This window comes from Pelophylax lessonae (assembly GCF_965119305.1).
Source record: "Pelophylax lessonae genome assembly, chromosome: 11".
Taxonomy (NCBI): Eukaryota; Metazoa; Chordata; class Amphibia; order Anura; family Ranidae; genus Pelophylax; species Pelophylax lessonae.
This window is the reverse complement of record NC_138778.1, coordinates 70274004-70300828: the sequence shown is the minus strand read 5'-3', so window position 1 is coordinate 70300828 and position 26825 is coordinate 70274004. Positions and strand designations below refer to the sequence as shown.

General features: G+C 42.1%; 1 protein-coding gene across 1 annotated transcript in view; it reads right to left on the bottom strand.

Annotated features, from left to right (window-relative positions):
- CNTNAP1 (contactin associated protein 1) overlaps positions 1-26825 on the bottom strand; it is a 261388-nt gene that overhangs the window by 193093 nt on the left and 41470 nt on the right. The window contains exons 2-3 of the mRNA XM_082271239.1: positions 6712-6813; positions 3932-4128 (exon numbers count right to left, since the gene is read on the bottom strand). Of these exons, the coding sequence (XP_082127365.1) occupies positions 3932-4128; positions 6712-6813 (299 nt within the window). The remainder of the gene's footprint in view (positions 1-3931; positions 4129-6711; positions 6814-26825) is intronic.

The following is a 26825-nucleotide window of genomic DNA, read 5'->3' as shown; positions in this document are numbered from 1 at the left end:
CCAACTTTTTGGCTGCAATTAGGTCACAAGTTTGGCCTGTATGTTGTCTGGACTCTGCCTTATGCAAGCAACAGTTACATGCTGAGGTTTGATTAGCTATTATGCCTGCAGAATCTTTTTACATAAAGTTATTATAAGCTGGCTGCATGTTTGCCATGCAATTGTATTCTTTATATGCTACCAGACAAAGATATAGGTGGAAAAAAGAGGCTAAAGCAGTGTCATGCCATCCTCCCCAAAAGAAATATTAGAACAAAAGCACAAAAAAAGTCCCACTGGGGTTTGAGCGAGGCATACACACAAAGAAAGTAAAAAAGTAACAAGTATAGAAAGAAGTCAAATAATACAATTTTATTTTAAACCAAATTGTTCAAAGAGAGTGAGTGGAAACAATCACTCCAGACAATAAAAAATGACACAATACCAGTATGTAATGCAGTGCTAACAATCTAGAACAAATACTATACAGTTCTCATTGGTGAACGAGCATACATTATATGTTGTGATGATGAACACAAAGTGGCTTTATTACAAATTACTACACGACGTCTAAAAAATGACGTGCTTCACTGCTTAATGATATGAGAGTGCTTTTATTCCGGTTGCAATTTGTCTACACTATATATGTCTGCATGTGCTATCAATAAGTGCGAATATACAGCATATCATGTCTGCTATATATTGAAATAATGGATGCAAAAAGATAACTGTGGAAACATAAACAATAGGGATGAGCTTGGAATTCGTTCGACTCGAACATTAGCTGTTCGTGTGTTTGCTGAACACACAAACAAATGAGGCGCTCGGCGTGAAGTTCGCCCGCCCATAAGCGCCCCATAATGCACTGCGCTGGTGCAGTGAATAAATTACTGATAATGTGTTGATTGGCCAAGGCATGCACATGACCTGTATGCTTTGGCCAATCACAGTGCTCTGTCAGAGGCATGAATGGCCAAAGGCAGGCTGCCTTTAGCCAATCATGGCTCAGGGGCTAAGTCCACGCCCCACACTATATAAGGCTGCTGCTTACATGGCAGCCGTGTATAGTGTATGATAATAGAGGTTAGGCAGGTAGTTAGTGGATAGTGAATTGAGTTAGTTTAGTGCAGTCAGTGTAGTGAACAGGCATACCCTACTTTTATAATATATAGATATGTTGTAGCAGAGGCGTAACTAGAACCTTCAGGGCCCCGATGCAAGAAACCATGAAGGGCCCCCCAGACCCCTGGCCGGGGCCCTTCCCTTCAAGCCCGGGGCTCTTCCCACTAATCCTGGGGCTCTTTAATCTCACTGCATGGCCTTTTATTATGGTCCCGCATCAGGATCCTTTCACAAGTTCTGCAGTGGGCCCCCTTCCTGCAATCTTGGGGCCTCCCCACAGTGGTGAAATGCCAGGGCCCGGTCGCAAGTGTGACCTTTGAGATCCTAGAAGTTCACCCACTGGTTTGCTACCGGGCCCCCTGGAGCATGGGGCCCGGTAGCGATTGCAACCCCTGCAACCCCTGTAGTTACGCCCCTGTGTTGTAGTCCTGGGCCCCCTCTCAGTGCTCCCCAAGTTTTGTGTCCCTGCCACCTATAGTTCGTGAGCAGTGCCATTCCAAGCTAACCGAGATTTCCCATAGACACCAATGTTAGACAGGGAACAGTGCGATGTCAAGCTGACTGAGATTTCCCATAGATGCCAATGAGCACTGAAAGCTGAAAATTGGTCTAGTCAGGAAGGGGGTGAAAATGCCCTGTATTTAAGCTGTTAAGGGAAACCCTATGACAAAATAAAATAAAAAAACGGCGTGGGGTCCCCCCCAAAATCCATACCAGATCCTTATCAGAGAAAGCAACCTGGATGGCCAGGATGGGGGGGGGGGAGCGAGCACCCCCCCTCCTGAACCATACCAGGCCGCTTGCCCTCAACATGGGGAAGGTGCACCTTGTCTCCATGTTGATAGGGGCAAGAGCCTCTTCCGGACAACCCTGGGCTGTGGTTGCAGGGGTCTGCCGTTGGGGGGCTTATTGAAATCTGAAAGCCCCCTTTACCAAGGGGGCCCTCAGATCCTGCCCCCCCCCCATGTGAATGGATATCGGGTACATTGTACCCCTACCCATTCACCAAAAAAGTGTACAAAAAAATAAAGACAACAGCCAGTTTTTGACAAGTCCTTTATTCAAAAAGAAAAAAATAGTGTCCCCCGATATAAATCCATCGTCAATCACGTCAACCGCTGCAGCACTCAAAAAATAGAAAGAAAAAAACGCGCCCGCCTCTTTACACGCCTCCTGCATAATGAGCTGTTTGAGCTGTGACAGCTCTTTTATAGAAAAGGGGCAGGGACAACCGGTTACACCCTGGTATGGACTGGGGGGGGGGGCCCATGCCGTTTTTTTTTTTCATTTTTTTTATCTGTATTCCCAGGAGCCGACAATACATTACAGACGCGAGCAAGTTTAAATTACATTTTTTCTTTTAGAAATGTCAGTATTGCTGCAGGCTACAAACATCACACAAATGTGCCACTTTACAGGCACATTAAGGGGACCCCCCAGGCACGATATTTAACGGAATGTTTCATTTTTATTGTTTCACTTTAAGCTTGATTAAAATCACTGCTCCTGTAAAAAATATTGTTTTAAAAAACATTTTTGCATTGATGCATGTCTCCCAGGGCAGTACCGGGGTCCCCATACACTTTTTATGGCAATAACTTGCAAATAAGCCTTTAAAATGAGGACTTTTGATTTTTCATGTTTGTGTCCCATAGACTTTAATAGCGTTTGCATCTGTTCTCTAGAACTTTTTCCCTGTTCGAGATGTTCTGGTGTGACTAGAACAGGGGGGTGTTTGGCTCATCACTAATAAACAATAGCTCTGTGTACATTTTGCTTTGCCTGACTCAGCCCCGGTTCACACTTCTGCGAGTGCGGGGTTCGCATGTAATGTCGGAGCGCACTGCTCCTTCATTACATGCGATCGGCTGTGCGGTGCTTTGTATGGCTAAATTCGCACCCGCACCCGCAGCAAACTCGCACAGGACCCTTTTTGGAAGCCGCATCAGGATCGGATCGCACAGCGGTTCACACTTGTGCGATCCGATCCTGTGCGAACTGCACGATCGCACTGCGATATGCGATCAAACTGGGGGTGTCGTTAAGATTACATTGACACCCCCAGCGTATCGCATATGGCAGTGTGAACTGCCGGGGGTGCGTGTGCGATGCGGGAACAGGCTGCGGATTCGCAGCCTTACCGCATCGCATAAGTGTGAACCGGACCTCAAGGATATATGCTTAACTTAGCCTGGTGTACTGAAGTGTCCTATGAGAGACCCATTATGTTTACATTATTGGTTTGTAAACTGGTGAGTTGGGTTTGTTGGGGCTCTATACCTCTTCTTTGCATGACTTTGACACGACTTGAGGTCCACAGACCTCAAGATTACACATGCATTGTAATTGTAATTTCAGGTTGCACAAGCGTAAAGGGGCCTTAATTATTTTTCTGGCAGTCATGGAAATTGGATTCATAACAATTTCGTATAAAGCTATTTCGTATAAAACTATTGCTTTAAAAATATTTATTTTTGTTCACTTTCTTCAGGGGATGAGGTAACATTTTCTCCAAAAATCACCTTATATATTTATAAATAATATATTTATTTATTTCATCTAATCTCTGTCTAATCTCTGTCCTGCTACCATGGGCAGATCTAAAAATGTACATCTGTCGTTAATGGCAACTGGAAATAATTGAAGGGATATTCTCTTGCTTTTTCCTGTGTTTGCAGTACAGAAATAAAGGAGAAATATCCCCATTGAAAATATGGAGAACAAAAAAACTGAAAGAAGTTCTAAACCATCCCCGTTTTATCCAAAAAAGTTTGGGCTGGATTTCCACTTGACAAGGTCAACTTTGTAAAATCTAGACAATGACACTTACCCAGTTAGTGCCCAGCTGAAAGAATGGTTTCCAGCTGTCCGGCCGGTCCCCATACAGCAAGATGTAACGGGTTACCCAATCGTAATAAGTGTTATAGGTTCCCTGAGTAGCAACTCCCATTATTTTATATTTTCTCTTCAAGTCTATCTGAAGCCAAGGATGTTTATCTCCAGGGGCAGGAGACCACCCACTACTTCCTGTAATGAAAGAAAAGTCATGTTTATTTTCTACCCATTTATAATTGGGGAAATCACAAAGAGTAAAGGATGACCAGCCCGTCTCAGACATCCCCTTGTCTAGCCACAAAGCCATGCCCGTTCCTGGCAATTACAGATACTCATACCAGTTGGAATGCTCTACATCAGTGATGGCGAACCTTGGCACCCCAGATGTTTTGGAACTACATTTCCCATGAATCTCTACAGTGTACGCACTCTACAGTGTAGTTAAGCCTCATGGGAAATTAAGTTCCAAAACAAGTGGGGTGCCAAGGTTCACCATCACTGCTCTACATCTATTTCAGAGTCTCCTCTTACTATGATATGAGCAAATTAGGAGCAGCGCCAGGATGTACATTCATATGATCATAAAAATATATAAATATCAAATGATAAAGTCAAAAGAGTCTTTGTAAAGCAGGAAGGAAAGGAAAAGATCAATTCCAATCAGCCAATCACCAGTGTGTGTAGCAAGAAAGCCTATTCCCACCCTGTGGTGACACTCAGGGCTCCTTACCAGAAGGTTTGACCCTCCTTTTACAGAGCGGTCAAACTAGCGCCAATGGGATAGCCGTACACTTGATAAAAATGGGTAGATCCTTTTCAACTCCCCCAGCTTAACAGGACTCCATTTCTCCAATAGGTGATACAATCAAATGGTCCCACAACACTCTCATTATAGATTGCCTCAGAAGGACAGAGAAAGGGCCAAAAGTGAAGTATGTCTTAACAAATAACTTTATAAGTTCTCTGCAGAATCAGCATGTAAAAAGGTAAACCGCGGTATGTATAGCGTGCTTTACATCGGTACGTCTGCCTTACGCGTATGGTCACAGGTCTGACATCATCAGAGGCGTGATTTACCAACGTCAGCACGCAAAATAAAGCATAGCGCCCTGAAGTGACGTACCCAGAAGTAGTCACTTCATGCGTTCCACTTAGTGCGATACCGTAACCAGATGGATAAGAAGCATTAGGAGTCACTTAAGCACACGCTCCCAAAACCACCAAAGCCAGGCACACACCGGAACCAGCAATAACGGGCTAAGAACACAAATATAACATATTGTAACATGAATTGATATTTATAGGTGATCATAATGAATTATGAAAATAATAGTTGATAAAAACATTAGCCCTGACCTAACAAGGCTAAATATTAATAAAAAAGAACAGTTAAAAAACTGTTAACATGACAATGTTTGGTCTGAATGTAAACGGTAAAGGCCACAAATGACCATGGCCCGCACACATCCCGGCTCAACAAAAGTCATATGTGACCAAAATATGTAATCTTACTTTAATATGCCTATCCAGCTTAGTTTTTTTTTTGGAAAGGTTCTGTAGATTTGCATAACCATATCTTCATAGGAAACCCCCACTAACTCCAAATCAAATCACAATTTTCAATTTTCCAACCATATATTTTATAACCTAGAATTTCTTTAAACCTGCCCAAGGTTTAAAAGTCATCATTTTCTTGATGAGCCTTTGTAAATAGAAGTCTTGACAGATTGAGGCATGCAATAGGTAGGGAGGTTCTACTAATGGTTTCCAATAGTGTATATTGGCTGCTCTATTTTGTAGGTGGGTCTGATGTGCTTAAAGTAGAACTATAGGCAAACTCTTTTTTTTCCATTGTGGATAGAGTATGGGAGGGATGCAACCTTTGTCATATTTTTTTCCACTATCTGTTTCCCATTGCAGAGATTTCCCTTCCCTTCCTGTCTCATTGCCAAACAGGATGTGAGAGAAAATCCCTACAAATTAAGGGAATTCCTTGGGGACCCCCAGGTCACCAGGACAAGTGTCCCCATTGGAAGATTTCCCCTCTATTACTTTTTTGGGGACAACCCAAAATATGGGGTTTTTCTTTCACTTTCAATGATAATGGTAAACAAGACAAATAGAGAGGATGAATCTCCCTAATGGGGGCACAGACTGCAATAAAAACCAACAAGCCTTCTAATCCCTCTTCACTCCATCCAAAACAAAAAAAAAAAAGTTTTGCCTATACTTTAATTATTTGGGTGCAAAGGATTGAAGCACTGAAACTGATAGCTTTTAGCCACCTGAGAAGTCTATGCCCATCCTTCTTTTAGTTTTTATGTCACAATTGTATTACCATTTTTACCTTGAACTGGCAAGCTTTAGTCAATGTTTTATATACTCAGCTGTTTTTTTTTTCTGGGTAGTTGAGTAACTCGCATTTATGGAAAGGGAAATTGTTCATGCTATCAATATTCCATCATCATCTTTACTTATGTTGTTCGATGCATGTTATGCAGGAAGATAATTTTCACGAATACAATAAAGCTACGACTTTGCACTTTCTAACATAAGCTGCGTTCTGTGTTACTATGGGATGAGGCCATTAGCTTAACTTGATTATTAATTTCTTCTCAGAAGTCACATAAAAGTGTAGTATGTGTAAAGATGTAGATTCAGTACTGACTCCTCCTTTGAATTTTAATTTTAATAGGAAATTGCTAAGCTTTCTAAACAAAGGTATTAGTAAATCTTTTAAAACATGTTAGGCTAAAAGTAAAAATGCATACTTACCAAACAATCGTGCAAAGTTAGCAGTGTATAAAAGAGAATATCTTGATGAAGCATCAAATGATGTGAAATAAAGGGGCGATATCAGGTCATTGTAGCACCATTCTGTGAGAAGTAAAAAGATAATGAAATGTCTTTCCAATATAAGCCCCTCATATACCCATAATACAAAACTGCACAAAACAATGTCAATATGTAAAAAGCGCTAAGGAAATTGAAATTATAAATAGCTTCTCTGATACAGTAACATGTTGATCACTTAAAGAGGTTGTAAACCCCCCTGTAATGTTTGTACCTATAGGTAAACCTAGAATAAGGCTTACCTATAGGTACTGTAAATATCTCCTAAACTTGCACCGTTTAGGAGATATTTACGGTATATTGCGCCGATGATATTATCAGCGCATGCGCTCTGAAGGAACGGCTGTCCGTGGCGTTTCTTCAGAGCCCTGTGTCGTGACGTGCGGCTCCCACGCGCATGCACAGAAGTGACATCACACGGCTCCAGCCAGTAGCACAGCTGGAGTCTGCAGGCCCGGTAGGAAGGCGGGGAAGATGGATGCGGCCTCCAGCCAAATGACGGGGGCTTTGTTTGGAGGTAAGTGTCACATAATGTGCTGATATGCGATGCATACTAGCACATTATGCGTTTATTTTGCAGATAAGAAAAAAAAAACCTACAGACTTTACTTCCTCTTGAAAGCATATTTAAACCCCAAAACAAATAATTAATAATAATTTTATTTTTTTCCTGCTTTTTTCCCTTTAATTTCACCTGTTAATCCTGCCAGCAATACACTTACTGTCCCAGGATGACAACGCTCAATCACCTAATGTATTAGTAGGACTTAAAATTTCAAGTCCTGAGCTACTAGCCTGGCCTTAAGGGTTACTCGCCACCAGTTGCCCCACCCAAGTCCTACCCTGCCCCGCCCCTAATCCCGCCCCTAAACACGCCATCATAAATTATCTCATAAAATTACACTTTTAAATGTTTTTGCATTAATGCAGAAGTTACAAAAATAAATATCAATAACGTTTTCAGTGCCCATCAGTGCAGCCTCATCAGTGCCCATCAATGCAGCCTATCAGTGACCATCAGTGCAGCATCATCAATAAAGCTTATCAGTGCAGCCTCAACAGTGCCCATCAGTGAAACCTCAACAGTGCCCATCAGTGCAGCCTGATCTGTGCCCATCAATGCCACCTCCCCTGTGCCCATCAATGCAGTCTCACCCATGCCCATCAATGCAGCCTTGCCCGTGCCCATCAATGCAGCCTCACCCATGCCCTTTAATTTCACCTGTTAATCACCCATGTAAATCAATGCAACCTCAGCCTCACCCGTGCATGTGAATGCAACCTCACCCCTGCATATCAATGCAACCTCACCCATGTAAATCAATGCAACCTCACCCGTACCCGTCAATGCTGCTTCACCTGTGCCCATCAATGCAGCTTCACCTGTGCCCGTCAATGCAGCTTCACCTATGCCCGTCAATGCAGCTTTACCTGAGCCAGTCAATGCAGCTTTATCTCCCGGAGCAGCCCCACACTCGCCCTAAATAATTTTCCACTCGCAAAATGCGAGCAGGCGAGTGGAAAATTTGAGGGCTGGTATTAGGACAACAGAAACAGAACAGACTACTGACATATTCCCCTATCTTTTTCTTCATAGCATAGATGGGTTCCGTACAGACCTGGGACAAAAAATAGGCCCGGGCATTTTAGACTGAGCAGCCCTGAGCCCTAGGCCTTCCCTTGGAGCCTGGTGGCGGAATGCCAAGTCCCAGTCGCAACTGCGACCTTTGCGACCCTGGTAGCTTTGCCATAGGTGTCAGTAGTTTTTTTATTTTTGTAAAATTTTTTCCTTTTTATTTATTTATTTTATTACAATTGAATTTTTTTATTATTTACAATTATTTTTAGGAGCCCCATTTGAGGGCTTTGGTGAGATATCAGATTATACATAAAAACATTCAGCTAGGGCTCACTCACACTGGCAGTTGTTGGGCAGTAAACCTTGTGCCCCCCGCAACTAGGATGTGCTTTTACCACACCCCAGCTTTTGCCCACCCTTAAGCGTTCATTCACACAAACTCTAGCCTCTGAAGAGGGATTTGAGTTCGGATGACTCATCAGGGAGCATTTGAGAGGTGGTGAGGAGCTACTTTATAATTTCCTCACCACTTGCTTTAACCCCTTGTTCACCACACTACAGCCCAGTCAGCAAAGAATAGTGATTCAGGCACCGGTCTGATATATTTCTATACATATATATATATATCTATATATCTACAGTATATATCTATGACAAAGAAAGCAAATATTACCGAATTTGTGTCGAGTGTCGATCATCTGTTATCTTCCAAAACTACATAAAGATAGAGAAACCCCCCCGTTACACCTATAGTAAACGGTATACAATCAGTCAATGCAAGGATTGGTGAATACATTGATGGTTTTCTCCATCCGTTGGTTACGAAAACTCGATAGGTTCTGAGGGATATGAAACATCTGATTCAATGTTTGGGCCAAGTGAAAACGGAAGAAGAAATTTATACTCTAGCAACGGCAGATGTCTCGTCATTGTATATGTAGCACTGCCCCCTAGGGAACTGCTGAAGATTACACTTTAAGGATTCCCCTTAGTTACCCGTAGCAACTGCTTGCAAAAAACTTAACACTTTAAGTTCTTGGCTCAGTCAAAGATCAGTCCAGGGGATGTTGTTTTTTGTGGTTTTATTTAAACTGGGATAGGAGAAGGGATGCTTGGGATACTCCAACTGTTAACTATTCACAATGCTGAGGACTCTTAACTTGAGAATACAGCAAGGCCACTGCTTCATCCTGCCACTTGAATGAAGATGAGATAAGTGTTTCTACTCCCCTAGTACCCCCTTTCTCTCTAGGCTAGCTGACACCCGTCCACTGACTGTACTACCTGGAGTGATCCCTTTTCTGGTAGACCCCTTGGGCCAGATCTTCTGTACTCATGATACTGTTTTTCCAGAGGCTCACTGTGCCCCAACTCCTCAGTCAACTTTCCTGGACCTCCTAGTTCAGCCTCACACCACCGGTACACCAGGCCGATTGCCTGTGACCACCATCAACTGCTGCAGAAGAGGAGGCAGCTGCCACCCTCCTTCTGGGACTCTGCTTCCCGCCAAAGACCTCTACCTCATGTGCCCCTGGCTTTTTATACCCTGTCCCATAATGCACCACTGTCTGTGCCAACCATCTGGGACAGTAGTAAAAGCCTGTGTACCATTGGTCAGGTTTCCTGCAGCATCCAACGTGTCTCCCCATTTGATCAGCTGGGGACACTCCCTGAGACCAAATGAATACACACTGGGCACATTCAGCAGACCTGACTACAAATCCTGTTCCCTGATAAGCAGAGTGCACATATGTTTTGCCTGCTATTCTTCTGATAGACAGACAGAGCCAACACTACATTCCCTGACTAGCACCTAACTAGGAGGGTGCAACATATACAATTATTAATCATAATGAAGCAATCAAGGCGTCGAAATGGGCTCTGGACAATTTAAGTGAGTTGAAATGGAAACAGAAGAAATACCTTATGAAGTGTTTGAATTATGGCCTACAGCACAATTATTTTTGGTATAATTCAGATTTCTATAGACAAATTAGGGGTATTGCGATGGGCGCGAAATTTGCGCTTAGCGTAGCAACCCTATTTATGGCACAGTGGGAAGAAGAGGTTATAAGAATAATTAAGGAATTAATATTATTTAAACGATTCATTGATGATATGATTATTATATGGAAGGCAGTCAGGATACTTTGATCAACTTACTGAGAGATCTGAATACTAATGAAAAGAACATTGTCCAATCGGGGAGTTAAGTAATTCCACTAATAATTTTCTGGACTTGATCATGACTTTGGAAAATAAATCTCTTACGACCAAATAATTTTTTTAAAATGTTGATCGGAATAGTTATATCCCCATGAGTGGATGTCATCACCTACCATGGCTAAAGAATATACCTAAAGGTCAATTAGTTAGGCTACAAAGGAACTGCACTTATTTGACGGACTACTATGAACAAGCTAATATGATTGGTCAAAGATTTATTGAAAAAGGTTATGAAAAGACTTCTATCCCTAAGAAGATAAAAGAGATCGCAGATTTACCAAGGGAGAACCTTATTCAAGATTGGAAGAAAGAAACACATAAAATAGAAGTATCGATTATTCTTGACTATCAGGTCCAACATAAGCAAGTGGAAAAAAATTTTTGGAAACATTGGCCAATATTACAAGCAGATAAACATTTACAACAGATTTTACCACAACAACCTCGTTTTCTTTATCGTAGAGCCCCTACTCTTAGAAATAGTCTGGCAAAAATTGGAGTGGACCCACCAAAAAAACCGAGTCTCCCCTTTTTTTTTCCACGCAGGAGTTGTTTTGCATGTAGAAAAACAAACAGAAATGGTATTAAATGGATTGTCTACCACAACAGGTAGACAGTATTTTGTTAAAGAATTTATATCCTGTAGATCGAAGGAGTGCTGTATATCCTGCAATGTCCATGTTTTAAACAATATGTAGGGAGAACAAAGAGACCCATGTGGAAACAGATAAAAGAGCATGTCACAAATATTCAGAATGGCTTTCCAAAACAGAGGCATTTTTCTGAATATCATAATAAAGACCCTACAAAACTTAAATTCTGGGCGATCGATAAATTTCAATCTAACTGGAGGGGAAGTAATAGAGTCATTGAGATTAGCAAACGGGAATCTTTTTGGATATATGAGCTGGGTAGTCTGCAGCCAGGGGGTTTGAATATTGAATTTGATCTTAATAGTTTTATCTCTAATTATTAAGTTGTTTTTGTTCTTTTATTCTCATCCTATTGACATGGTTTTACTGAGATAGTTGTTTAATGTATATTATTTTAAACCTGATTTATGTTACCTTTGCTTGTTGTCTTATTACACTTAACAATCTGAGCTGCTTTAAGAAATGTATAATGTATGCAACATAGGATGCTGAGAGTAGCAAGTGAGTTTTCAGCCAGGACTGTATAAGGCATCACATTGCATCGAGCGGCATGATAATATGTCACTATGGAAACATGACACAGAGGCCGTTTAGCTATTTAATCTGGCCTATCTGTCATCTAACTCCACCCTGACTAAGTCACGTGTCTGTGATGCAAACGCGTAGGCGGAGTTAGTGACATATGGCCCGTGGCTCGCTTGCTGTGTGCTGATCAGCTAAGTGTCTGACGTGTTGCCAGGTTTTGACACGGAGAGAGCTCTGTATGCGATATGATTCACCGTCAGCTATTTACTATTATGTGTGCCTATATAAACAAGTGAGATTGCCGTTCTGTCAGTGGGGACATAGATCCATGTCTTCCCCTAGTAAAAGCAGCTCCCACACTCTACAAAAACACAGACTAGTCACACAGTTAACCCTTTGATTGCCCCTGATGGTAACCCCTTCCCAGTCAGTGTCATTAGTACAGTGACAGTGCATATTTTTAGCACTGATCCCTGTATTAGTGTCACTGGTCCCCAAAAAGGTGTCAAAAGTGTAATATAGTGTCCTGACTGTCCGCCGCTATATCGCAGTCACTCTATAATTTGCTGATCGCCGCCATTACCCCTAAAAGATAAAAATATTAATAAAAATTCTATAAATATATCCCACAGTTTGTAGACGCTATAAAATTTGCGCAATCCAATCAATATACGCTTATTGGTTTTTTTTTTTCACCAAAAATATGTAGCAGAATACATATTGGCCTAAACTGACATCATTTTTTTTTTTTTTTATTGGATATGTTTTATAGCAGAAATATTTTTTTTTTCTTTTTTGTTTCAAAATTTAAGGTCTTTTTTTGTTTATAGTGCATATAAAAAAAAAAAAAAAGAAAAACACAATTTTTTTGTGTTTGGAGGTAATTAAATACCACCAAAAATTATATAAATTTTACTTGGGTACAGTGTCGCACGATCGCGCAATTGCCAATTAAAGTAATACAGTGCCGTATCGCAAAAAATGGCCTGGTCATCAAGGGGGTAAATCATCTGGAGCTGAAGTGGTTAGGTACTTTGCAGCACTTTTTACTATTTTGAAGTAACATTTCACATATACTGTACGTGTACATAGGTTAATACCATTCTTTTTAATCAAAAAAGAAATGCAGGCACTCTGCAGCTGACTGTGCCCAGGGTGGAACTCACCCATTTCCCCACCCTAGGTACACCACTGCCCTTCCCCACACTATTCAAAACTAAAATACTTTACATGACTGTTAAAAAAATGCTTTTCACTGTATATGTTTCTCTTTCCTATAGACAGCGGCCGTATCCTAAAATCATGTAGAATTTTTACTACCATTCAAAGATGTAGTAAGCAGTACTAAGCACTCATTAGTCAATAATCTTGGCCTTGGTCTTACTGTCTGTATGTTCTGAAACATCTAGAGGAGGACTTCAAAGCTCTAGACAAATGGTAGAAAGTAGCTATAAACCTTCTCCAGTCCATTATAGACTGCAATTTAAAGCACATATCCTTGATATCATTTAAGAGGTGCTTAAAGCGGAGTTCCGGGGACAGAAGTCATTTTTTACTAAACATACCCCTGGGACAGTCAGGGCTAGCACATTCCACAATGGCTAGCCTCTGATCTGTCCCGGTTCGCACTTACCTTTTAGAAGAAATACTTACTTATAAAATTTCTTCCACAGCGTTTCCATCTCTCTTGTGGGCAGCTGAAGCCGGCGCGGTCCTCTTCTGTGTCTTCTTCCGCGTCTTCTTGTCCCAGAATGCGCCGCACCGGCCCCTCTCGTCACTTCCGGTGCGGCGCTGCATTCCTCCACAGCTTCTGGGCATGCCCAGAAGCTGTTTAGCAGGGGAATGCGGCGTCGCCCGGAAATGACGAGTGGGGCCAGTGCCGTAGCATTGATTCCTGGGAGCTATGACGTTCAGCTCCCAGGAATCATAGCGAGACAGGAAGTGACGGGGTGAGCCGCGGCTCCGAGGGAGGAAGTACTCTGAGGTGAGTATCTTCGATCTTCAATTACAAGGTGAGTAAATAAAAAAAAAAAAAATAACTATCCAATTCCTTTTCAGGTGAGGTCTACCTAGCGGAGGGGCACAAAAAAAAATATCGTTTTTGTGCCCGGAACTCCGCTTTAAAGCAGAGCTTCACCCAAAAGAGAAAGTCCTGCTTTAGGCTACATTGTTTGCGCAATGTTACTGAATCAAGGTAACATCGCGCAAACAAAATTTGCATGACGCCAAAAAAAAGTACAAGAGCTTCTTTGGGGCGTCATGCGACCCGCGATTTTGTTTGCGCGATGTTACCGCGTTTCGGCAGGCAGAAATTGCGGCAACATCCCACAGCATTTGGGGTGCCATTGCAAATCAACGGCAAAGCACAGGCGTCCCGCTTTGCAATGATTTCTGGATCGCGGGCAGAATCGCGGTGATTCTGGCCGCGATCCACTACGCCAACATGTGAACGTAGCCTTAAGGCCTTCTCTGCCTTCTTCTTCAACAAATCACACTTTTTGTTGTGGGGGGAGTGAAGGCCCCCCTCTTTGCAGTCTTCTGGGGCACAACATAGGTCCCAGAAGACTACGGGACCATCCTTGCATGAGCAGTAGGCACCCGGGGGGGGGGGGGGGCGCAAGCTGTCACAATGGGGTGTCCACATTTGAGATTCCTCCAACGGGGACAGAAGAGCGAGGGAAGGAACGGCTCGAGTGAGCACATCGCTGGATCCTGGGACAGTTGAGTGTTTGTTTATTAAAAGTCAGCAGCTACAATTTTTGTAGCTGCTGACTTTGAATGAAAACAAGGCATGCTAAAAATTATTTATAAAAACATTGGATAATAGGTCACTTTAGCAAGCCTTTAAGTATAACTTTAGGCGAAACTAACAAAATAAAGTTGAATAGACCATTAAAAAAGATAAAATAACAATACCAAAAACAAAACTTTTGCTGCAACATGTATTCACCTTTAGTCCAGATACAGTATTTCCCCCTTGGTCCTTTTTTGCCACTATCCTTACAGTGGTATAGACATATTAAAGTGGAAGGAAAAGCAACCGCACTAAAAAGCATCACTGACATGTAATCACTAATAGACATACGCACTGCAGAAAAATTTGTTTTTTGTTTTCAGTTTATTTTTTTATTTTTTTTTTGGTTATTGGATCATTCGTTATGATCAGCATTTGTTACTTTGAATCATTCATATTTGGATGCATTCATATTCGGACTCAGGCCATTAGTTCTTTAGGACATTGGTTGTATTTGTAACCTTCGTAAGTTCAGATTTTTTGTTTTATATACGTTTATTCGGTCATTCGTTATTTCGGATTTATTGATTGAGTTAAATTGATATGGAAATATTCGTTATTACATAGTCGGACTAGGCGTGCGGTGCTGAGGTTAGTTTAGTAGGCCTCAGCTACCTACTAGCACATGTGTTTAAAGAACAAAACTGACAATTAACAATTAATTGTATTAGACTTAGAAACTGTGTATAATAATATATTAGAATCACATAATTCATTTTACACAGTTATATTAACTTTACTGCAGTGCAGCCAATCAGGTAGCATGACCAGCATGCGCCACTCCCTTAAATAACCCCACCCCCCCCAATGTAACTATTCTTTGTGGTAGTTTAGAGTTTGGCCTATTTTTTTTATGTAATTTGTTATCTCTGTGTCAGAACATTTTCCCCTGTTGCTTCCCTTATGGGGAGAATGTGACGAGTGGGAGAAGTATCATCCATTATGTAAGGTTGCAACTAGGGATTGACCGATTATTGGCAAAGCTGATACATCAGGGGCCGATATGCACTTTCCCCGATATATCGGAATAGGCCCAGGAGGTTACTGATATTGCCAATTTTTTGGGAAAGTGCTTGTACTGGAGTGATGCCTGCAGCTTGAGGCATCACCCCGGTACCAGCGTCCATAGCCGACGGTCGGCTGTCTTAGCAGCTCGGCTGTCATTACAAGGAGCGGGAGTGGACGCCCCTCCCGCCGCCTTCCGCGGCTCGCCCGGGTCTCCCGTCCCACTGGGAGACCCGGGCAACCAGCCTGCACGGCCGCCGAAGACCCGATCAATGTCGCATTCGGCTCTGATCGGGTCTCCATGCAAAAACCCGGAAGTGATATCATGGTACTGGCTCCAGATTTAAAAAATGACAGCATTCAAAATAGCCAAACTTGGCGTTTTGAATGCTTTTAAGTGCAGAGGAGGGGTTTGGGGTCTTTTAGACCCCCATATCCCTCCACAAGATTACCTGCCAAGAAAAAAAAAATAATTTTTAAATGTACGAAAATATCGGCGCATATCGGCCGATACCGATATGCATTGGCCAAAATATCGGTATCGGCATCAAAAACGGTATCGATCGATCACTAGTTGAAACTATTTTTAAATAGTACTAATAAATTATTTACCTTTTTTTTCTAACAAATAATAATAAAAAATAACTAAAGTAAAATAATAATAAAACAAATATAAAATAATAATAATATAATAAATAAGTAAAATAAGAATATTGTATCCGGAAAAGAAAGGGATAGAGAATGAGTAGTTCTGCCCGGTCCTTAGAATTGACCGGGCTTAACAAAAAAACAAAGATCGACCAATGTCCAGTAGTAGATGGCTATTGGCTAGCAACAAAAAAATAATAATTCTGCAGTGCACTGCAGACAGACAGCAAAATAATAAAACCTACACTATCTCACTAAAAGAAACTACAGGAAAAAAGAATCCTTTTTTTTTTAACTCTAAAAAATTAAATCTGCAGTGCAGACACACAGCAAGAAAAACCCACATTGTCTCACAAAAGGCAGGAAATCCTATTTTATAACTAAGAAGAAATAATAATAAGCCTAATTAGAAATTAATAATTTCTCTCTCACTCCACAACTCACAAGACCACTGGCACTGCACTGCAGTTCAGACTGCTGCAGACAGAAGGGAATAAGGGATAAGCTCATTCACCAGAGATAACACATGACATCACTAACACTGCCCATCCAGAAATCGAATGAATCTGAATAAATCCAAAAGAGATACAAATACATTAATTATTTCAGCAATACGATTAGTAGTAATAGATTTGTAAAACTCCGCCTGTCCAGTGACATTTCTCAGTTGGCTGTCTCCACCATTCACAGCACCTGGGTGTGTCCCTTCGAGAGCTAATACGTCATTTCCAGACGTGACATGGGTGCACATCACTTCTGGAAGATAGGTCACTGAGAAAAACAGTAATCACAGGAAATGATGCCACACGCCTGCTGTTCAGCGACGTCATTTCCATTGCAACCGGACACATTTGCCTTCCGTCCCCCACAGGCTATCTCCGCTGTTTATAGCGCAAGTTATTTATCTGGGTAATTTCCACTCTCATCTGTGGGCATAGTGAGTTACTTATCTGTGCAATTCCCACTCTCATCTGTGGGCATAGTGAGTTAGGCCCCTTTCACACAGGTGGACCATTCAGATCTGCCTGTCAGTTTTTCAGGCGGATCTGAACGGATGCCCCAGACATCTCTATGGGGCATCAGATGTCAGCGGAGATACCATATCTCAGATACCATTTATTAAATGTATGATTTTAGAAATAATAATATCTTATAGGTAACTAGAAATTATTCATGATCCTTTTAAAAATTCTAATAAAAAGTAATTTTAAGGAATTTAAATATTTGTAATTAATTTTACATACATGGGTATATTTATTAAACATTTTATAGAGTATTTCTCGTATATATGTGTATTAACTACAATGTAAGTTATAAGGTTTACAAGCTTTCAAATATTAGACTCATATAATTTTTATTTATTGCATATATGTAATTGCATTGATGTAATGACAAGCGGAGGTTTGTGGCTAAAAATTATCCCAAAATTATCCAACCAAATACTAAATTTTAGGCTCTGCCGGTGTCCCGCAATAGAAGTAAACTAGGATGTGACGAAACGCGTCAACCGTGGACCGCACAGCGTGACATACACTGGAGCGCAAGCCGGAATTACCTCCGCTCGCCACTCTGCACAGTTGTACATTACAGTCACGGGAATTTTAAATCCTTTTTGCCGATCATTGCTATTTATCTTGAATGGAACCTTATTTATCTATGCGAATAAAACCCTTTTAAAATGATATCACGCTATCTGGAGCTTTTATCTTTTTTTTACAAACAACATTGTATGCTGTCCTTTGGAGCAGTGAGGAGGGAATCACCACCAGCACACCTAGGAGGCATCACAAGGGGACCTACCGTGGCCCTGAGGGCCTACAAGCGTGATTGGTCTCAATATCGTATGGTATATGAGATGCATTACATCTGGTAAGTCACCCACTTTCTAAATTATATCACAAGAAAAAGGAAATCAGCACCTGCACTTTATAGGAAAAGTCACTATAAAAACTTTGGAAAATATCACTAGCACCTTCACTTTATTATCCAGTTACTTGAAGCAAGAAAAAATGACAAAAAAAAAAAATTGGAACTTTCACCACCACTTATTTATTCGTATCACGAGATTAATTTTTAAATATATACAAATGTTTTATGTTTTTTATGTCACATTTTGATACAGCTTTACATGATTTATTTATTCGCAATATATATGTACATTTTTATCAAATATTGGGATCACATTTGCCATATATTGTTTGCACATATATATTTTTTGCACACATATATTTTTTGCACAAATAGCACATTTATTTTATACTAGCAAGCGCTGTAGATAGCTCCTACTAGGACTATTCTTTACATACAACTTTTTACTACTGCTGCTGCTATATTCACTTAATTCTCACTATATATATATATATATATATATATAATTTTTAAATTTTATAAACTATTATGTTTTAAAACTCCAGGCGCGGGGAGTGCACTTCTCTAAGTGTTACTTTACATAAACACTACAGTGAGTTCGAGAATAGTGAGTACGAGAATGGGTTATAGAATTCTGCATTCGGACACCACTAAGATAACAATCGGCACAAGTGTAATTAAATGTGTTATTATTGAAACACCTTTGCAACAAAAGCCTAAAAAAAACGATACAGTCAGAACTAGAGATGGCCTTGCGGTTCGCCCGGCGGTCGGTTCACGGCAAACTTTGCTCGTTCGGGATTCGCCGAACATGCGAACATATGGCGATGTTCGCGACTGACATATTAGTTTACATTGTGAAGAACTTTGACACATCCATCAGGTGGTACAGGACAGCAAATTGAGACATTTCAGCACATGGTCATTCCCCCTACCTTATAAATAGACCTGATCTGGCTGCCATTTTACATTCTGCCTTTTGTCAGTGTAGAGAGAGGTTGCTGTGTGGAGCAGGGACAGACTGTTAGTGACACAAATCGCTAGGTAATAGGTCCACAAAAGTTCTTTTAAGGACTGGTATAGGTGTACTATTGTTTGGCCTATATTCTGTCTTTTGTCAGTGTAGGGAGAGGTTGCTGTGTGGAGCAGGGACAGACTGTTAGTGACACAAATCGCTAGCTAATAGGTCCACAAAAGTCCTTTTAAGGACTGGTATAGGTTTACTATTGTTTGGTGTGCAGTATATAGGGGTGTAATACACTTATAATATACTTTCTAATATAGAAAGCATATTATAGTGGATTTGTATTGTGCAGCATTGTGACTGGTGAGAGGTTGCTGTGTGGAGCAGGGACAGACTGTTAGTGACACAAATCGCTAGCTAATAGGTCCACAAAAGTCCTTTTAAGGACTACTGTAGTATAGGTGTACTATTATTTGGTGTGCAGTATATAGGGATGTAATACACTTATAATATACTTTCTAATATAGAAAGCATACAGTATTATAGTGGATTTGCAGCGGGGTGTTATATAACAATATACTTTCATAATAGTGTATTTGGGTACTGCAGAAATGTTGCCTCTTTCGCTGTGTTACCTCTGCTACACACAGTGACAAACGTTACTGGAAAAAAAAGTATTATAACTGGTGTGTTATACAAGTGGCCCCCCAAAACGACAGATTGAAGCCGGGTGTTATATAAAAATATACCTTCATAATAGTGTATCTACCACCAAATCTACACGGGTGCCACGGGTTACATGTTTGACGGCCGTCAGAAGGTTCACCCAGTGGGCAGTAAAAGTTATATACCTTCCCTGCCCGTGTTTGCTAGACCAGGTATCTGTGGTCAGATGTATCTTGGCACCGACACTGTGTGCCAGAGATACATGCACTTGCCGCTGAACATGCCATATAGCTCTGGGATGCTCTTCTGCAAGAAATATTTCCTTCCTGGGACCTTCCATAGTGGTGTTTAAATGGCCACAAATTTTCGAAAAGGCCTCTGAGTCCACCAGTTTATATGGCAGTAGTTAGCGGGCTATCAGTTCCGACAAGCCAGCGGTCAACCATTGGGCAAAAGGGTTATCCGGCGTCATCATTTTTTTACGCTCGAACATTTGGGCCACGTAAGCTTGCCTTTTTCTAGAAAAACTTGAGGACGGCATGATGGAAGGTGGAGTGGAGGACAATTGTGAGGAGAGAGGAGAAGGAGAAGAGGCTGGATGGTGAGAGCCTGGAGTGTGGCTTTGTGGGTTCTGATGGCGTTGCTCCCACTGGGCTCGGTGATGGGAGTCCAGGTACCTTCTTAGGCCCCTTTCACACAGGCAGACCGTTCAGATCCGCCTGTCCGTTTTTTTTTGCGGATCTGAACGGTCCCCCATGCATGTCTATGAGGCATTGGATGTCAGCGGAGACATGTCCGCTGGCGCAGACATCCGATCCGTCAAATCTGGACGGATGGAAACCCTATTTTCCATCCGTCCAGCGGATCATCCCTAGGTGAGCGTTGGGCTTACTGCGACTTATGCATTGACTGCAAAGGCTCCAGCATCAGGGAATGCATAGACCGACAGGTGTCCGACTACATCGGGTTAACGGCCGATGTGGACGATCTGAGAAGTGATGAACCCCTGCACTACTGGGTGGGCAGGCTTGACCTCTGGCCAGAGCTTGCACAATTTGCAATGGAACTGTTGGCTTGCATCTCGTCTAGTGTCCTGTCCGAAAGGACATTCAGGGCAGCAGGGGGGATCGTGACCAATGAGCTCACTCGCCTAGCTCACAACAGTGTTGACTACCTCACATTTTTAAAAATGAATGAGGCATGGATCTCAGAGGAATTCAACACATGTGACCAGTAGACCATGTTTGATTCGAATCCCTCATCACAGGCCACAAATATCCGCCATCACCCATAACAATTCATGGTCCCTGTCTTAGGTAAATACAGCGGCATAAAAGGCCTTTTATGTCCGTTGAATGCCTAATTGCTACAGTCTGTCCCTGCTCCACACAGCAACCTCTCCCCACACTGATAAAAAAAATTGTGGACCTATTAACTAGCGATTTGTGTCACTATACAGTCTGTCCCTGCTCCACACAGCAACCTCTCCCTACACTGCAAAATACTTTTGTAGACCTATTAGCTAGTGATTTGTGTGACTAACACTCTGTCCCTGCTCCACACAGCAACCTCCAGCCACAGAATACAAAGTTCTTTGCTGTCAGGTTAATGCCTGTGGGCTAATTTTTGGGGCCTGTAATGGCTGACACTTACTTCTGTATCCTGTGAATGCCTAATGTACCTCCAGCCACAGAATACAACGTTTTTTGCTGTCAGGTGAACGCCTGTGGGCTAATTTTTGGGGCCTGTAATGGCCAACACTTACTTCTGTATCCTGTGACTGCCTAATGTACTTCCAGCCACAGAATACAAAGTTCTTTGCTGTAAGGTTAATGCCTGTGGGCTAATTTTTGGGGCCTGTAATGGCCGACACTTACTTCTGTATCCTGTGACTGCCTAATGTACCTCCAGCCACAGAATACAAAGTTCTTTGCTGTCAGGTGAACCCCTGTTGGCTAATTTTTGATGCCTTTACTGGCCGACACTTACTTCTTTATCCTGTGAATGCCTAATTTTTAAGACTGGAATTGAAAATCAATGGGTCTGTAAACGTTCCGTTAAATTGTGGAACGGATGTTTTACAGACGTGTGAATGGACCCTATATGTATTTGACATGTATTTACCGCTGCTGTCAGTTCTGGCTGATTTAGAAAAAATATATATATTTTTTTTGCTGGAAAAAAATAAAATTTTATGGCAACTTTTCCAATAGCAATACTTCTGGTATGTCAGTGTCCATGTTGTGGGACTATGTGTGCACAGCTAGGAAGTATTTTGTGGCTGCAAATATGACCTGGAGGTTTTTCATGTTCACCTGCCATTAAAATTAATGGGGCCCGCCGCGAACCTGCGGTTCGCCAACATTTGAGAGAGTTTGCACGAACCGTTCGCGAACCGTCCCGGCAGATGTTCGTTCATCACTAGTCAGAACCTTGTAAACAACAACCTGAGCAAAAACCCCCTATGTACTTCAGGAAAAGGAACAGAACATCACTGAAATTTATGTCATTGCTGTCAGTGATGTAGCCTTCCAAAAAGGAACAGGCTGACTCTGCAACAGTCAGATAATCTGATGTTTCTTTTGAACTATTACATGAATTTTAAGAATCACGGGACTATGGATTTATTCACTTTAATTTTGTAACTTTTGTTTACTTAATTCCCTTATTTATTATGTGTTTCATTTGTTTATGAATTATGTAATGCACTGTATATGCATTTTATGAAATAGCGCAACAAGCCCCCACCCCCCCCCCTTTTTTTTCTTTGATATTGGTTGTGAGATATACTGTAGTGAAAGCCGCTGTCTCTTTTGACTGAGATTTTTCACATTCTGAGGATTTTTCTTTATTGATTTTTGATACATTGAGCGCAGAATATTTTTTTTTTATCGCATTTTAGTTACATAGTTATTGAGGTTAAAAAAAGACACCAGTCCACCCAACAGTATGTTGCTGTTAACAGTACATTGTATACCCCTGTATGCTGTGGTCTTTAAGGTGCCCATCTAATAGTTTTATGAAACTATAGATGCTCCCTGCTGATACAACTGCTTGTGGAAGAGAATTCCACATCCTTACTGCTCTGACAGTAAAGAAACATATACACAGTTTAAGGTTAAATCGCTTCTCTTATAATTTTACTGAGTGGCCACGTGTCTTATTGAATTCCCTAAAAAAATTGGTCCCTATGCTAGGTTCACCAGTACAGTATTTGTACATTGATATCATATTCCCTCTCAAGTGTCTCTTCTCCAGACAGAATATGTTCAATGTTTGTAGTCTTTCCTCATAGCTGATGTCCTCCATTCCCTAATTATTTTTTTGCCCTTCTCTGTACTCTCTCCAGTTCCAGCACATCCTTCCTGAGGACCGGTGCCCAGAACTGGACAGCATACTCGAGATGCGGCCAGACCAGAGTCTTGAAGAGTGGGAGAATTATCATTATATCTCTGGAGTGAATCCCCTTTTTTATGCTTGCCAGTATTCTATTGGCTTTGCTTGCAGAAGCTTGGCATTGCATGCCACTACTAAACTTGTTGTCTAGTAGGACCCCCAGGTCCTTTTCCATCTTAGATTCACCCAGAAGTTCTCCCCCTAGCGAGTAACTTGCATTCGTATTTCTGGCACCCAAGTGCATTGCTTTACATTTTTCAACATTGAACCTCATTTGCCATGTAGTTGCCCATCCCATTATTTTGTTCAGGTCTGCTTGTAAGGTTTCCAAATCCTGTATAGAAGATATTGCCTTGCTTAGCTTAGTATCGTCCGCAAATACTGAGATTTTGCTGGTTATCCCTAGGTCGTTTATGAATAAATTAAACAGGAATGGTCCCAGGACAGATCCTTGGGGGACCCCACTTTCCACCCCCAACCAATCCAAGTACTCCCCATTTATCACCACCCTCTGGACTCACCCCTGGAGCCAATTTTGAATCCAGGTACTAACCTTATGGTCCATACCTACGTACCTTAATTTGTACAGTAAGTTTGTGAGGAACTGTATCAAATGCCTTTGCAAAGTCCAGATACACCACATCCACAGGCCTTCCTTTATCTACTGTATGATGGCAGCTTATTTCTTCATAGAAGGTTAACAGATTGGTCTGGCAAGAACGATTTTTCATTAATCCATGCTAATTACTACTAATGATACCATTTTTTATTACTAAAATCTTGTAGATAGTCCCTTATCATCCCTTATGTTAAGTTTAGTTCTGAGTCTGTCTTCTGTTGACCCGGAAGATTTTACCCCCTTCCTGACCAGGCCCTATTTTGTGATTCGGCACTGCGTTAATTTAACGGACAATTGCACGGTCATGCGATGCTGTACCCAAATAAAATTTACGTCCTTTTTTTCCCACAAATAGAGCTTTCTTTTGGTGGTATTTGATCACCTGTGCAATTTTTAATTTTTGCGCTATAAACAAAAAAATAGCGACAATTTTGAAAAAAAAAAAAAAACAATATTTTTCCCACTCTGCTATATGACATTCCCAAAAAAAAAAAAAAATTAAAAATCAAATTTTTTTAACATTTTAGGCCAATTTGTTTTCTGCTACATATCTTTGGTAAAAAAAAAAATCACAATATGCGTATTTTGATTGGTTTGCTCAAAAGTTTTCGCGTTTACTAACTAAAGAAAGAGTTATGTCAACAACTAGTGAAAGATTTATGTCATTTTTATTGTTTTTTTTACTAGTAATGCGGCGATCTGCGATTTTTTGCGGGACTGCAACATTGCGGCGGACAGATCAGACCCCTAACTGACATTTTTGACACTTTTGGGGTTACCAGTGACATTACTACAGTAATCATTGCTAAAAATATGCACTGTTACTGTAATAATGACACTGGCAAGGAAAGGGGTTAACACTGTTGGTGATAGAGGGGTTAAATGTGTGCCTCATGCTTACTGACGTGTGGGGGGGGGGGGGTTCTGTGACAGAGACAGAGATTGCAAGTTCAGCTATGCTGAATCCTGTGATCTCCTCCTGTCTGTCACTGAGAAGATCCGCCTGCTTTGTTTACATAAGCAGGCGGGTCTTCTCACCGTTTCCACGACAATCGGGGAAGGGAGGCGGCAGTCACCGCCTCTCCTCCCCCGGCCCGACTCCCGCTGTGTCTAAACACGCGCCGCCAGAATCACATGAACTCCAGCAATGTAGGTCTACGTCCCTGGACCCAGGAGAGCCGCACTGCCGCAGTAGGATTACTGTGAGCTGTCGGCTAGTGGTTAAAGAATTTCTTGTTTTTTTTTTACTCTCTTCTGCTATGTGCTTTTTGTGTTGTATTTTAGCCACCTTGATTGTGCTCTTATTATTGCACTCTGTGTAATGTTGGAATGCTGCCAATGACCCCTAGCCTTGTATTTTTTGAAGGCCTTTTCTTTAGTTTTATTATGCATTTTTATGTCGGAGTTTAGCCACCCAGGGTTTATTTTAGTTCTTTTAAATGTATTCCCCTTTGGAATGCACTGGCCAATCCCTTTATTTAGTATGCTCTTAAAGCACTCCCATTTCTCCTCTGTGTTCTTTGTTCCTAGGATTCTTTCCCATTTTATATAGTCTAGCAAAGAGCGCAGTTTAGGGAAGTTGGCTCTTTTGAAATTCAGTGTCCTTGTATTACCCTTAGGCTTCCTATTTCTATGATTTATACTGAAACTAATTGACCTATGGTTACTGTTTTCCTGCATTCACCCTCTGACCCATGAAATTGTCCTGCAAAACATTTAGGAAATGGTGAGCCTTAGATGAATGCGCAGTTCCTTCTGCCCAGTCTACATCTGGATAAATAAAATCCCCCATTATAATGACATTTCCCATCCTTGCTGCCATTCCAAGCTGTGATAGGAGGTCTGACTCCCCCTCCTCCCTCTGGTTGAGGGACCTATAGCATACACCCAATATTAATTTCCCCATAGTATCTTCCCTTTTAGGCTCTACCCATAGGGATTCTACCTCCTCCCTAGCTCCATTCGAAATATCATCCCTCATATTTACTTGCAATAGTTCCTACTGTTGATCACTTGCTATGCTAAATTGTGTTATTATCATTGTTCATCCATTTTATGCTTGCCTGGATACCAACCATAATGGGTGACAATATATAAAGTTTGCCTTTGCTACCTGGTTTGGTGCCTGTTTTCCTTGATATAACATGTGATGTAACACACCTGATGTGTGCCCAGCTGTGTGACCCATGCCCTGCTGTGTGCCCCTATGCCCTGCTGTTTGCCGCCATGCTGTGTGCCACCATCCTGTGTGCCTCCATGCTCTGCTGTGTGCCCCCACGCCATGCTGTGTGCCCCTTATGCCCTGATGTGTTCCCAATGATATGCTGTGTGCCCCATGATTTTCCCTGTTGTGTGTTCCGTGATGTGTCCTGTGCCCTGCTGTGTACCCCATGATGTCCCCTGCTGTGTTCCTTGTGCCCTGCTGTCTACCCCATGTGCCCTGCTGTCTCCCCAAGTCCTGCTGTGTGCCCCATATCTCGCTGTGGGCCCCATGCCCTGCTATGTACATCCAGCTGTGTGCCCCATACCCTGCTGTGTGCCCTCATGCCCTGATGTGTGCCCCAAACCCTGATGCATGCCCCCATGCCCTGATGTGTTCCCCTCTGCTGTGTGCCTACATGCCCTGATGTGTGCCCCCCTGATGTGTGCCCCATTCCCTGCTGTATGCCCCATCCACTGTGTGCCCCTATGCCATGCTGTATGCCCCATGCCCTGATGTGTGCCCCATGATGTGCCCTGCTGTGTTCCCCCAATGTGCTGTGTGCCCCATGATGTGCCCTGTAGTGTGCCCCCTGATGTGTCCGGTGCCCTGCTGTGTACCCCATGATGTGCCCTGTTGTGTGCCCCGTGATATCTCCTGTGCCCTGCTGTGTGCCCCGTGCCCTGCTGTCTGCCCTATGATGTGTCCTGTGCCCTGCTGTGTCCCCCATGTCCCACTGTGTGCCCCAGTGCCCTGCTGTGTGCCCCATGCCCTGCTATGTGCCCATATGTGTGCCCCATGCCCTGCTGTGTACCCCAATGCCCTGTTGTGTGTCCAGCTGTGTGCCCCATGCCGTGCCATGTGCCCCATAATGTGCCCTGCGCCCCATAAT